This window comes from Nanorana parkeri, unplaced genomic scaffold (genome assembly GCF_000935625.1).
Source record: "Nanorana parkeri isolate BGI_ZX_2015 unplaced genomic scaffold, ASM93562v1 scaffold848, whole genome shotgun sequence".
In the NCBI taxonomy this organism is placed as follows: domain Eukaryota; kingdom Metazoa; phylum Chordata; class Amphibia; order Anura; family Dicroglossidae; genus Nanorana; species Nanorana parkeri.
Genome location: NW_017307116.1, coordinates 100033 through 115493, shown reverse-complemented (window position 1 = coordinate 115493; position 15461 = coordinate 100033). Strand labels below are relative to the sequence as shown.

General features: G+C 39.6%; 1 protein-coding gene across 1 annotated transcript in view; it reads left to right on the top strand.

Moving 5' to 3' along the window:
• The window catches only part of MSI2 (musashi RNA binding protein 2), a 608564-nt gene that overhangs the window by 578516 nt on the left and 14587 nt on the right, over window positions 1-15461 (top strand). The window contains exons 13-14 of the mRNA XM_018565450.1: window positions 120-122; window positions 10707-10915. Of these exons, the coding sequence (XP_018420952.1) occupies window positions 120-122; window positions 10707-10915 (212 nt within the window). The remainder of the gene's footprint in view (window positions 1-119; window positions 123-10706; window positions 10916-15461) is intronic.

Below are 15461 nucleotides of genomic sequence, written 5' to 3'. Positions count from 1 at the left end.
GGGCTTGGTGTAATGGCATCAGTTAGACTCAGTTGCTTCTGAGATCTTTTAAAATGTATTGACAAGTGCATTTGACCTGCAGTTGAGCTCATTCTATACTGCTGTTGACCTGCTTCAAGCGGGTTTGCAATCCTATGTACTTGTATAAGGATGCATAAACTTATTTGAAGGGAACAAAGGCCTATTGACAAAGGCACTTAGGAGGTCTTATCTGCACACTTGGTGATTTTTCGAGTTTAAAGCATTTATCATTCTGAGTGCATTAAATATAGTACAGTGAATGTGCAGGCTTAATTTCTCACCTTTATATAATCACTTTTTTTAGCACAATTGTTTGTTTATACTTTTGAATACCAGTTTCCACATAGTTCCATGTCCATGTGCACTTGTATATTGACTTTGTTCATTATCAAAAGAAAAAGAGGAAAGGAAAAATCTTAGCCCATGCAAAAGCACTAGTTAAGATCATCTCATTATTATTATTTGTCTCTAATTGCCCTTGTGTGCATACAATCCCGACAGCCCGGAGAACTGGTGGGTGTTTATTTACTGTCTGCTTTCGAACTTCTAATTCCCAACTTTTCCCCTCCCTCTACAAATGGGTGGCAGCTGTATTGAGCTACAGTGTTTACGTGTTTGATACACACACACACAATTTGATAATTGCAGACAATTGTAGTTGTATTTTAAATGTGAATTCCTATACTATGTAGCAGGTTAAAATAGCGAACAGGTTATTGGTTGGTAACTCTTCCAGCATTATTGTAATTGATACTTTAACTTTCTGCTGGTTAAAACAGTTTTTAAAGCAGTAGTAAACTCTGAAACAAATATATATTGCTCAACAAAGTATTTATTTAATCTTTTGCCCAAGCACTTACAGTCATCATGTTTCCCAATGGCTGACTTTGATTCTTTTAGCTCCAACTTCCTGTCCAGTCCAAGGTCACAAGGGACAGTGCAGTCTACAGCAGCTGTCAATGTGCTAGCTCAAATAATGAAGGAAGAAGCAGAGGGAGGGAAGTGGCTTGCATTGCTGTGTTTTTATGTTGGTGGAGTCACACACAGCTTACTAGCACACTCCATAGGACTCTGCAAGATAAAGGTGCCACCATAAAACAGGATATCAGGGCCAGAGCTCAGGGGACCTATTGATTCTGCAGGAAGCTAACACTTTTAACATCAAGGAGCAGAATCAATTGAAGGTGATGTAATCAACATTTGAAATAGCCTGAATAGCGCTGACAAACGGGTTTTAGATCCAATTACCCCTAGCTGGCAGGAACAAAAAAGTGTTAAACAAGGCCTAACCCTCTCTATAAAAGCCCCTCCTCCTGCTGACTTCCCCAGTCTTTTTGTTCCTGTCCCCCCTAGGACAGGGTTGTTTGTATGTTACTAAAAAGTATTCTTTATTTGCCAACTGATTGATTTCTTATGGCCTTAGGGGAGTTCAGCATCTCTCCCCTGGGAAGTCTCCAAGAATCGGCCCCGTGCAAGGGTGTCCCCTTGGGGAAGGACAAACTTTGTTTCCACGAGAGGAAGCCGGATTTTCCATATAATGTGCAGCCTGTCAGACAGGGAGGGTAAGACTGTTGTGGTTTCACTTACCTGCTCTGCTGTATGATGTCGTTTTCATCCCGGCTGGCTCCCCGCGGTCTTGTCTGTTTGCGATGTGTGGGCAAGACAGGATGGGCAGTAGCGGCTTCAGCTGGCATCTGCGCATTGCGCGGTAGTTCCGTAGTGCGTGACGTCACCGGAGATTCAGTGCCGAATTTGAATTTGTAAGCCATTTACAGGGAAGTGAAGCTGAATTTTTTTCTGTTGGTTTATCCCCCTTTGGATACCCCTGGAGTGACCTATAAGATCGGGATATCATGGACGATTGCCCCTCACCACACCGGTCTGTGGAGATAAGGTAAGGGCAGAGAAAAAAAAAGAGTGCATTTTATTTTTCTGACAGTCAAATCACTTTTATGTTGAGCCCCGCAGAAATTGAATCTTCTTCATCCTCAGTGAAAAGGAGAGATAAATCTACAAGATGTCAGGCTTGTGATGACAAGGCCATGACAGGGGAGAAAAGATTGTGGGGATAGTGCCTTAAAGAGGCAGCAATCACTTCCAATTCTCCCGACATCCTGGATCTTATCCAATGGGCAATAGCCAGAGGGGTGAGGCAAGCTGGCCATTCCCATGAAAGAAAGAGAGCAAACAGTTCCTGATTTGCATTGTCAGATGCATGAAAGGGCAAGAGGAAGTTCTGTCCCCCTCAAGCATACACTTGACGAGGCAGAGACGGAATGAATCTTCCTTTCCTGTGAGTAAGATCACAAAGAAACTCATGAAAGAGGGCTTGTTCACACGATGTCCGGAATCTGTCCAGACCAGAACAGTTCGCTCCTGCACTAAAAACATATCACAATGTATCCCTATGTGTTTTAGGGGCTCCAGTTCACACGAGCGCAGTGCTTTCTGTTCTGGACAGAAAAAATACAGCATGTCACATTTTCTCTGGTCTGGAACGCGTCAAAGAGGCAACAAAAATGCGCTGGAAACGCACTGCACTAACTGAAAAAAAAACTGGAACGTGTCCGGAATGCGGTAAAAACGCATCAAATACGTCAAAAAATGCGCTGCACACATTGCACAGCATCTGCAGATCTGCTCTAGATCTGGACCAGAAAATGGTGTGAACAAGCCCTAAAACCTATACTGTGTTAGGCATGGGCCTTCAGACAGAAGTGGCCTTATTTTCAGTATCAAGAACTTCTAAATTGTGGATAGAAGATCTGGAAGATAATATTAAGAGGGGAGTGAGTGGTCACAGTCTCCTGGATAGGATACACGATATGAACATTAGGCACCTGATTTCGCTACGGGAGCCACAGATGATCTGCTCAAAATCCGTGTCCAAGGGTATGGTATCCTCTGTAGTAGCCCGCCGGGCACTGTGGCTCAGACCATGGGGAGCCGATTCTTCCTCAAATAGCAGCCTATATTCCCTGGCATTCCAAGGCGATATGCTTTTTGGGCCTGAAATTGGATAGCTATATTAAAGGCTATCGATAGCATTAAAGATGTGTTACCTCAGGAGAGGAGAAACCAGAGAAGCTATAGAGATGGCAGGATTCGCCAAAATTATACTACTTTTCATGACTCCAGGACCTACAAACGAAGAGAATCTACTGGATCAATGAAGGTGTCGGTCCAAGAGATGTGAGAGTCGGGGCGAGACTATAACTATTCTCAGATCTCTAGGCAGAATCAATAGCAGACGCTTGGGTACTGAAGATAATCGCCGAGGGATACAAATTGGGGGTCGGATCTTTTCACCAAAAAGGCAGGTTCATAATGACCAAACTCCCAAGGGATTTGATGAAGAAACGGGCTATGTTTGACTTTGGGGGTTCACTTCTATCCCAAGATGTCATAACTGTGGTACCCGAGCAGCAAGAGTTACAGGGGTTCTATCCCATTTGTTCCTAACTCCTGAAGCAAAAGGAGGTTGGAGGCCAGTCTTGGACTTATACCAGCTTAACCGATTCATCCGCATCCGGAAGTTCAGAATGGAGTCCCTCCAAACGATCATACAAATGGTACATCCAGGGATGTGTATGGTATCCATAGATCTGACGGATGCGTACTTCCATGTTCCCATTGCTCCAGATCACCAGAAGTTCCTAAGAATTGGTATCAGTCAAAGGCATTCTCCATTCAGGGCAATGCCATTCGGGCTCAGCACCGCCCCCAGGACTTTTTTCGAAAATTCTGGTTACCGTTGTAGCAGAGATACTGAAACAGGATGTGACCGTTTTCCATTATCTGGACAATATCCTAATCCTGGCAGATTTGGAAAAAGAGGTGATCTCCAGCAGAAATATCAGCATAGACACCCTGCAGAGATATGGATGGTTACTGACCATGGAGAAGAGCAATCTGACGCCGACTCAAGAGATGGTAGCGGCATTCAATAGAAATCTAGCCTCGGTTCAACTGTCCAAGGACAGAGTTCTCAAAATGAAACCGGAGGTGGGCACAATGCAGACAAGCAAGCATGTAACAGCCGAGGGGTTCATGTGCCTATTGGGTTCCATGTCATCAACCATAGGCCTTACTCGGTGAGCCCAATGGTATATGAGACCGGCAGAGTTGTTTTTTCCCAACAGTGCAGGTATCGGAACTAGAGGCAGGGGGTCGCCATTTCCTGCAAGATCAAGATATCCCGGCAATGGTGGTCTCATGACAAAAACCTGCGCAAGGGGTTTTCCATTAGGAAACATCCCGTGGGTCACCATTAAGACCGACGCAAGCGGATTGGGTTGGAGAGCTCACCTGGACAACCTATTCGCACAGAGGGTTATGGACGGAGAAAGGGAGGAACACTTCATCCAATCTACTAGAGCTGAAGGCAGTATTCCAGGCACTCCAGTATTTACAAGAACAAATACAGGAAATTAATCTTCGACAGACTTGTAGGAAGATGAGGCAATCCTCAGGTGGATCTAAGGGCATCTCACAAGAATTGCCATGTCGGCCGATCTCTGTCAAGAATATTCGATCACAGAGCGAAAGGCCTGGGCGTTCTTTCACATCCATGGAATTACAAACTAGCTTATGTCTTTCCCCCCTTTACCATGATCATGGCAGTCCTTCAAAGGATGTGGCGGGAGATGGTGGTGGTTATTGCTGTTATCCCACATTGGCCAAGACGGCCATGGTTCCCTCTCCTGATATCCCTCAGCATTCAGGAATCGGGGCAGATCCCAGTGACGTCGGATCTCCTATCTCAAGGGCCGATCCAGCACCCGCATCCTCAGCACCTCCGTCTGATGGCATGGCTGTTGAAAGGGAAAGGCTGAAAAAGTCTGAATTGTCACAGGAAGTTTTTGTTATCCCGGAAGGTGTCCACTTCCTCGGTATGTTATAGCATGTGGATGGTGTTTTCCACATGGGCAATAGACCACGGCATTGACCTTTTCTCAAGTCTCATCTAAGGCGATCCTGGGGTTCCTCCACACAGGTCTGGACAGAAGGATGAGCCTTAGTTCCCTCAAGGTGCAGGTGTCGGCTATATCAGCCATCACTGGGATCAGGTGGACTCAGAATCAGAGTGTTTCCAGGTTTCTGAAGGCGGTGAGCAAACGAAATCCTCCTAATAGGCTTCTTTATCCGTCTTGGGATGTTCCTCTAGTTTTGGAGGTTCTTCCAGGACCTCCCTTTGATCTGATACAGACTATTTCTATGCAATTCATGTCATACGAGATGGTCTCCTTAGAGGCCTTGGATTCAGGTAGGAGGGTATCGGAGCTCCAAGCCTGTGGTTGTGATCAACCCTTTCTCGTCTTTCATGAGGATAGAGTAGTTCTGAGAACTGTATCAGGTTTCTTGCCGAAGGTTCATGCTAGGGTTCATATGAATCAGGGTATTATCCTTCCCGCTCTCAACTCAAAAGGGATGGAAGGATGTTTGAACCTAGTCCGGTGTCTGAGGACATATGTGGAAAGATGTAAGGACTGGAAAAAGTCCAGAAGGCTGTTTGTGATTCCGGCAGGAGCCAGGAAGGCATTGGCAGCAGCCAAAGCTTCCTTAAGCAGATGGCTTGTGTTCACCATCATTAATGCCTATCAAACAGCGGTAGACTCCCCACCAAAAGGCATCAGGGTTCTTTCCACAAGGACCGTGTCCTCCTCATGGGCAGCAGCAGCTGGAGTTTCGGCGAATCAAAATTGCAGGGCAGCAACAGGGGGTCTACCTTTGTTAAGCATTCTCGACTGGACGTCAGGGCTGCAGCGAATGACCACTTCATTAGAAGTGTTTTGCTCTCTCGACTTGGAGTCGCGTAATACATTTATTTTTCGCATTCAATGATGTTTGTCTATGGATTTTGTTCCCACCCTTACTTCTGTTAGGGTAATCCCCGTTTGTCAGCGCTGCCATGGATATGGCCAGAAAAACAGAAAATGTAATCATACTTACCGTCATTTTCTTTTCCTAGTTATACTCCATGGCAGCACTGGGCTCCCACCCTATGGAGTTATTTAGCTTGTTACTAGACTGGGGAAGTCAGCAGGATCAGGGGCTTTTATAGAGAGGGCTAGGCCTTGTTTAACCCTTTTGGTTCCTGTCAGCTAGGGGTAATTGGATCTAAAACCCGTTTGTCAGCGCTGCCATGGAGTATAACCAGGAAAAGAAAATTACGGTAAGTATAATAAAATTTTCAGTTTTTGACTTTATATTCACTTTAACTGCACTTATATAACACATAGATGCACATTAAATTACAGTAACTTGCAAATGTCACCTCCATTTTTTTTACACCAATCGGCAGATGGTCAATGAGGCAACAGTAACCTTTATAGACACAGTCATAAAATATGTTTGAATACAAGTCATTTATTGTGTGTATGCATTCGGTTGTCTTTTCTTCACATGCTGTTTTGCTGACATTCACCTTATAATAATAATCTGTGACTGATAGAGAGGGTCAATGTGGATTTAAAACTAAAATGTTTCCAATGCATGGAATCTGTGACAATGAGCATGCTGTATTTGATAGTCTCTATAGGAATTAGGGGTGAATTAGTGATAAAATCAGTGCTTCAGCTTTTGAAAACCGTAATTGTTCAAAAGTTCAGTGCTGACAATAGTAACACTATAGCACAAGTTAATGAGACTTTAAATTCCCAGGAAGCAAGAGATGTTGGTTGATCAGCAGTGAAGAAGGCTTCAGCTGCAAAACTTGTGGGAAACCTAAGATGGCAAACATGCTTTATAGATGTGTCTTTTGATGGTGGAAACAGGAAATTAACAGGAGACTATCATTCTCCAGTTTAAAAATGTTCCCCTAAGGATTGGTGATTATGATGCTGAGATTTTTGGAGAAATTGTTTGGCTTCTAGCCTAGTGTAGTAAGGTGGCATAAGAGGCAATAGCTAGTTCCTTGTCCCAGTATCCCAAATATTTCGTTTTTCACGTGAGTAAGCAAGCATGCCATGAATTGCCCTTCATTTATACCCATAAATATAGTTACTATACACACAAGTTTTTGACACTAGTACTTTAGTGTAGAGAACTGGCTTGTTTCTGTTTGCCTCTTCCTGGCATGGGATAAGATAAGCATTCTCTTTAAGGGTTTAGTTCAGCCTTGAAAATTACTTCAGGGCTCAGATTATTTTAGAGTTTGGATCAGAGTTTTAGACATTTTTGTATGGGTTAAGATTCAATTTAGGGTTAGGTTTGGGGGTTAAGTGCTGGTGATGGTTAATTGTAAGGGTGATTGTTAAGGTGGAGGATGGTTAAGTGTCAGAGGGTGCTTTAGGTTTAGGAAAACTTTGTATGCTAAGGACAGTAAGTGGTACTTCAGGGTTTTCAGTTGTTCCTTGTGCCAAAAAGGCCAATGCTTTGTGCCACTTATTTATTTTACACCAGATCTTGTACTGCTGTAATTGTGCAGCTTGTTTAAAGTGGCCTAGAGGGGAATATAATTGAAATTTGGACCTCATTATAATTGTAAATGTTTAATACAGAAATTTAATTTTGACACAGTAGGGTAGGTAATGTTCTATGTGTTGGGTTTAAATTAAGCACTTTGAATTGCTTTTTTAGGATAACATCACTGCAATTACTGTGTTTCTCGCTCTAGTTATTGGTTTAGATTTTCTTGATATACATTTTATTTAACCAAAGCAATGGTGCTTGCGAAGTCAGAAGTCATAAAATATTTTGGTATCTCCATAAGATAACCCGCAGTGCTGAGTCGGACCTCTTAAAGCCTGTATGCATGAAAACGTGTTTGTTTAACAATATATTTATGATTTCTTCTGGATTATTTAAAGTATTAAAAAGGATTGTTACCAATAAAGCACACGCTTTTTTGATTCCCTGTAAATGGGTTAGCAGCAGAGAGTTGTCACAGTAATTTGATGGTGTGCATCTTGCAACATACTTATAAATGTCAGAAAGTCATTTTTCCAAGGTTGTGTATATATATATTACCGAATCAGTGTTCTGCACTTGTGGATAAAAAGCACAAATCTATAACAGTGCTTTGAGTACATACATGCCTTAGGCCTAGTTCTTTCCTGCCAATCCTATTTTCTATCATTGCAGTAAGACTGTAGCCGCCTTTCCATTTGGTTTGTGTTCTCCATTAACATTCTACAGGGCAAATGGATTGCCTTGGTATGTTTCATAACATTAGATTATTACTTTTTCACATCTGCTAAATAAATTGACTGCTTTCTATGTAAGCTATTGAAAGCTCTTGTGCCCCTAAGCAATCTTAGATTTTATCTAAAGAGTTTGGCCGCTGTATTTGTGGTGTATATTTCAAATTTATTTTGCCAAGCTTTTCTTGTATGATAACAGATTACAAAGAGAGTGCAGACCTGAATGTTTTGTTTTCCTTATTGTTTAAGGAAAACTTCAGCTTGAAGCAGTCACATAATGGAGGCAACACATTTTTTCCTTGATACTTCACATTCAATTCTCAATCCTATATGAACTGCGCATGGCTTTTTTATGTTTTTGAAGCATGCTGTGATTTTTTTTTTCCTAGTTTACAAAAAGATATTTAGCTCTAATGGGTCCACCTTTTTCTGCATATAGCTGTAGTACCCATTTCTATTAATTTAATTGGAAAGAGTGTTTTTAAGAGTCATAGTGTCTCCTACATAGACATAGGCTTTACAGCACAATTGAAGTATCACTTTTGTTTTACTTGTTATGCAATCAGTTTGTATAATAAGTAAAGAACATTGCATTGTTTTATCTTTTTATTATGTGTTTGTGCTAATAGTACATGAAGCTGCCCTGTGTTGACAGCATGCTGGAGAGCCAGACCACTGTTCTCACACACAGCTCAGTGGTCTTGATCTCCAGTGGTCTGACACACCCCCTGCACAGTGCTCCAATGAACAACACTCACAGTTCATGAGCAGTGCTTTTAATTAGAGCACATGCAGGGGGAATAAAACAGACACATTGCAGCTTCATGCACTGTTAAGTGCCATCATATTATTTAAAAAATGCCATATTCTTTACATATTATGCAGCCTGACTGCATAACAAGTAAACAAATGAGACTTTAGTTGGGCTAAAATGACACAGCTTAATATCAAGTGCCTGACACTTTTAGTGCATCCAGCACAAGCCCATTTATCCCTAAGGAGAATGGAAGTTTTCTGTACATAAAGCAAGGCACTACAACCCTCTTTGATATACACCACAATGTACTGAACTATTGCCTAGTTCCCATGTGCTTGACAGCCTCTGTGTACAATGTATTTTAAAGGGGGACTTCATAAATGTGATGTGCACATTATACCTGCATGATTTGCCACAAATTTACCCGAAGCTGGTTCCCCTTCATGGCGCGAAAGGTATTTAATTTATATCTTGGGCTATACTGACTAGTACATTTCTCATTACTAGTTTTTGCCAAATGAGGGCAACCAAGGATGATTGTTATTAAAAAGAACAAAGACAATTGTTGCTTAAAAGCGTAATATGTTAACCTAACATTGAAGAAGTGTTTTCATGAATGTACCCTATGTTAATATAACATCGTAGGAGTATTTTCACTAATGCACCCTAAAGTGTAGATCAAGGACCCCTTTTTGCTGCTCTGTTGAACAGCATATGCTTATCACAGTTTGCAAGTCTACTTTAAGTGCCCTGGAAAACACTTTGTTTATATAGTGAATGGGATCTGTTGTGAGAAAGGCCTTACATGCCCCATGAATGTGCATTTTTGTACAGCAGTCTTTCGTAAAAAAGATAATTCGGCATCCTGATTGTGCATGCACGGCTAGCTGACAGTCAATGCCTCCAAATAGCTTTAGAGACATAACTATATATTTATAAAAATTGACAAGTTTGGTTATTCCAGTTTATCAAAATATTGATGGATATTCTCAAAAGTGGCAAGGATGGTATTGTAAAAGCACATTTTAGTTTGAATTTGAGAAACGGTGTTTATGGTTCACAGAATATAACTATAAATGAAATCCGATTTGACAAATGTTTTGACATTTCCTGATGTTTAGCCAATAAACACACAGACTTAACATTAGGAAATACATTGCAAATAAATAGTTCAATCATATTTTTTAAGAACAAATGCCATTTTTTTTAAACATCCTGCCTTCTTTTGAGAATGGCCTTTAGAGTGCTCCTTGTCTATGTCTTTTAGTTGTAACATTTGTTGTATTTGTTTTACTTTCAGCAATGTTCATACCTTGTTCTGCAGAATTTTTAAATGATTAGTAATGTAGCCAGTAGCCTGGCTGCAAACATGCCTACTGTCAGTTCCTTTGTAGTTTGCAGGGGATGTGAATGTTGTCTCTTCGTACGGATTTGCCCAGAAAATCATAAAACAAAACACCAGTTGCAAGATTGCAAGACTGAACTCTTTATGTGATTTAAATCAACTATGTTACAATATTGGATTACAATAAACCATTGAATGATTGTTGTTTTAAGAATGTGATAAGGGTTTTTTTTTTGTGAAAGTTTGTCCAGTGGTAGTATGGGTTGACATTTCCATGGAATTTGTGATCTTGTTTCGCATGGCCTTGACTGAGTGTTAGAGGTGAAGCCCAGGCTATTTCTCTTTATCATCTGGCTGTTATTAGTATGTTCTGTTTACTTTGTAATAACAGCATGCCATGCTTCTGCTCTCATACTTGGCTTTATTCTCTGCACACTAGTCCTGAATAGCTACAGTGCTCAACCGAATTATGGCGCACCCGCTTCACCAGCAGGCACCAATCCAGCTCGACCTGGTGGATTTCCAGGGGCTAACAGCCCGGGCCCTGTCGCTGATATCTATGGAACTGCCAACCAAGATTCCGGTGTTGGTAACTACATTAGCGCAGCAAGTCCTCAACCGGGTTCTGGCTTTGGCCATGGAATTGCTGTAAGTGTCTTGTTTAATCTATATTGTGTACTGTTCATTATTTGTTGTTTTTTATAGTAAGCATTCAAATGGTGAAATGAGCCTTCCATTATAGTGGGATTATTAGCAGTCCCATAAGTTCAGGTTCCTGCATGTTGATTTCATATAGCCTGATAGCCTTTTCACTATTTAGAGTTGATTAAATTCCAAACAAGGAAACTGAAATAATTCTGTGAATTATGAACTTGTTAGACTCTGGCTTTCTTAAAACAGAACTGATAAAATCTCAGGAGCTAGGTTGCCAAGGCAGCGTAAGAAATGACCTAACTTTTTGAAGTATTTTAAAATTGAACTCAGTGGCAGTACATTTTCCTGGCTTTTTAGGATAATACACTGACTCTTAGGCTGGTTTTAAAGTGTGCATTCAATTGCTTAGAAAAGGTATTTTCCCTTCTTTCTAATTTCCTCTCTTATTGCAAAATTGTAAAACTGAATGTTTTTAAGGTTTCAACTAAAATCTGATATTGGAGTCTCTGAACATAAAACTCTTTTAAATTTAAAGACATTTAACAACTAACACTGTGTTAATACATATTTGTCCCAGGTAAGATTATAAATGAATAAAATAACAGTTATTATAGTGAAATGATTGAATACAGTGAGGGTTAATTATTGGTAGCATAGCTCAAAGTCTCTTATTTTGACCCTAACCTTAAGAAGGAAGTTGGCATAATGACATCAGTGAGGAATTTTTACAGAAGCGATAGATCTGCCATTTTATTTAAAAACTGTATATGAAAAAAACTAATCCAAGAAATTACAAGAAGTATTTTAAACATCCAAAGAACTTCAGGCTTCCCAGCAAAGATCAGTGTTATGACTTCACAATCAGAAAGACACTGGGCAAATTAAACTCTTTAGTAGCAGAACCACTTCCAACCAAGTAAAATGTAAATTGTCTGCCTGGATGGTCATCTGAGAAAATGTATCTTTGGACATAAGAGGACATTTTTGGTCCTATTATGTCGGGTGTAAAGCAAGCACAGCATTCCACAGTCAGAACTCCATACCAACAGTCTAACATGGTGGTGCTGTTCTGTTGGTCTAAAGATGCATTGCTGCCTCAAGTTTTGAATCATTTGCCATAAATGAAGTAGCTACTAATCTTGCTTTGTATGAGAAAGTTCCTAGGGAACTGCCTGGTCATTCATATGTAAATTGAAAATAAAACATAGTTGGATCATGCAGCAGGCCAGTGATCCAAAAAGAGCAATTGTACATTAAAATGGTTGAAAAGAAGCAAAACTGGAGCTTAGGATATGCTAGTCAGTCAGGCTTAAATCTAACAGAAACTATAATGAGCTGGTTCCTGCACTTCCTCTTAATCTTGCACTTAGTGCTGGCAGATGTACTCTTCCAAAATATGTTCTTACATGATCTACTAGCAAATATCTAGTATGTGGGAATTCTGCCACAAACCTTTCATATCTTACAGGCCATGAGTTAAAACTGGGGATGGAACCATTGTTTTTAAATTACAGCAACAGTGTAAGGAACCATGTTCTAAAATGTCTTCCCAGGGATGTAAAAGAGTAATACTGAATAATAGGACGCATTTGGATGCAATCAATGCAGGTAAAGGTTCTGCAACCAAATAAGTTTAAGGGGATGAATTGCTTTTACAATTAACTGCAGTTGATGTGGATGTCATGTAATTGTGAATAAAATACATGGATTAAAAAAAAAAGTATAAACATTCAGTGTCCAAAATTTGCAATAACAGAGAAAAAAACAGATTAGCCCAGATACTTGTTATGGCTACATTTCATCCATTTATTTCTTTAAGTAAATCTGTGGTCATGTTATAAATATATTATGGACATTTAGGGTTCATTTACACCTAGGTCTCCTGGTGCTAACATGAGTTGCATTAAAGAAACCCATTAAAATGGGCTGCCAAAAATCAAATATGAACCATTATTTGCAAAGCAGTGCACCACAACTATTAGGGTGCCATTGAAAATAATTGGCACCACGATGCACTGATGCATGTACTGTGTGGTAATGTGTGTGCCAACTTGTGTACATTGGCCGTTACAAACATCAGAACCTCCACCACCAGCATTCACTTTCTGATTCATGGCAATGTGCCTTGGTACCCCGGAATAGCTCCAGTAAGGCAAAGGAGACCATTTTACCATGGATGCTGGCTCTGGCCTGCATCCCCCTGCACCTTGCTTTTGTTTAAATAGGCTGTCCATCATGATGATGGACCATAATTGTAGCATGGACAGTGGGAGATGCAGGTGGGAGCCAACAACCGTTAGTGTTGGTCTCACTTAACCTTTCTTGAAGTCAGAGACGTCTGATCAGAAAGAGCATGCCTGGTATCTGAAGGTGTGAACTATACTTTGTGTGTGTTTAATGTGTTTTATGTGTTTGCAGATTCACTTTAGCTTGTGGTTTCCTTCATTAGAATTACAGATAACATATATTTTGCTCTCAGATTCAAGACTCGAGCTGATTCTCACTATCATACAAAGCATAATTGTGTGGAACGTAGATAGGCTTTTTAAAAGTATTTCTTTTTTACTGTAGGTAACTTGAAGATAAAGTCTCTGACTTCAAATAGACTACACACATATTTTTTTAAATAAAGACAATAATAGATTAGACATTTAACCCCTGGTTTATATAGCTGTGCTCTGTTAACACACATATTGCTACAGCAATGAGTATATTACATGCGCTTTTCATTATAGACCTCACTTAACCTATTGGCACAAAGCCTTATTGTTTAATATCTTTCCCTGAGATTACTAATAGACTTGTTTCAGACCTGCACACTTCACTGCCTTAAATGTAGCTAGTAATATGAAAGCAATAGAAACTATTGGTTGTTATTCATTCATCCATTAAGGTCTTGGTGACCATCTTTTTCCCAGCATTTGGTCTTAAACCAGAGTGTTAAATATTTATTGCCAACATAATTAACAATGTAGAAGACATGGAGTATTTCTATCCTGCAAGACCTTGTAAATTTAAGTGTCCTCAAGGTCTTGGAAATAAAGAAAATCCTTCCCTTCATGTTTTGCTTTTTTCCAGGTATTGTCAGTTATTATAAATGATAATACTGCAACTCTGCCAAAAGTCTTTGAACCTTTGTAACTCTGCAAATTTTGAACCTGGTTTCACTAATGAAAAACAAAAGAGTTTTACTACAGTTATTATAATACATTTGACTTCAGTAAGACTACTTGTCCTCTGCTGCCTGTATGGGAATACTGGCATTAAAGCACACCTAAATATTAAATACAATTAGAGTAACAAGCCAACATGCTTTCAAAGAAACCCATGGCCTTGTGGACTCTTGTTATATCATTAAATATTTAACAAAATGATAACTTAGGAAACCACAGAATGATGAAAATATCAGGTAATAATAACATGCTAGTTTTTTCAGAATTTGTGTACCTATTTTAGTGCAATTGTTAGTTCCATGTATTTTACAAATTTGAGAGTCTAGTCCTCTGCTCTCCTAAGATACTCCAATAAATAAGAGGGAAGATACACTTCTAAATCTTCATTTTTATTGGAAAGTGTTTTTTTCTTTGTGGAGCAGACACTGAATTCCAGTCAAAGATTCTTTAGCATTTGCATGCATGTTTTGATCTACTGTCTAACAAATAATTTTAAGTTCTGACTGTTTTCATCTGCAAAGCTTAAATGGAAATACTAACCTATTTTAAAGCCAATGAAAACAATAAATTGTGTTGTTCTGCTGTGCCGCAATGATGTATAAATCTAGATGGAAACTTAACTTAGCCAGTTTGCATGCATTTTGTTTCAGCAAAGTGTTTCTGTATGCTGTATGATGGCATGGATGTGCATTTAATTATCCTAAGCTGCCAGTCATAACACTCATGACACAATTATTAATACCGGCAGATAAGCTGAATTGTGAAATTGCATGATTGGGAGGGGGGTGATAAAACTTATAAACTAAAACACATTTTTATTTGGTATTGACATATTGCTATGTACATAAACATTTGTGTATTTATACATATTTTACAGTTCAGTTAATGATATTATGGTGTTTTTAGGATGTGGTACATCACTGACCCCCTTTTAGTTATCGTTTATGTTTTCCAATATCCTTAATGACCCTCTTAGCTTTCCAGGATAATGTTGACCCCCTCAGATATGTCATCCTCACTCCCTTTAGACTAGTTGTCAAACAGTAATTTAAGTTCACTGTTTCCTTTACTACCAAGTGTTACAGTGCATTTTGATCAAGACAAATCCCATACTTATGGATATCTTTTATTTTGCAATGTCTTTGTTTTAGAAATGTTTTCTTTTATTTTAATTGACATTTGACTGGAAAACATGCCCATTAAAATTACAGGCTAAAATTTCATAAACATTAAACTATATTTAATTGTAATAGTTTGCTTGCCAGTTTCATTCACTTACATTTTAGCACCACCAAGGGAACAGACACTGTAGTCTTTTGGAAGTGATGTGTTCAAACTTTCACCAATTAATTCATTTTTTTTTAAGT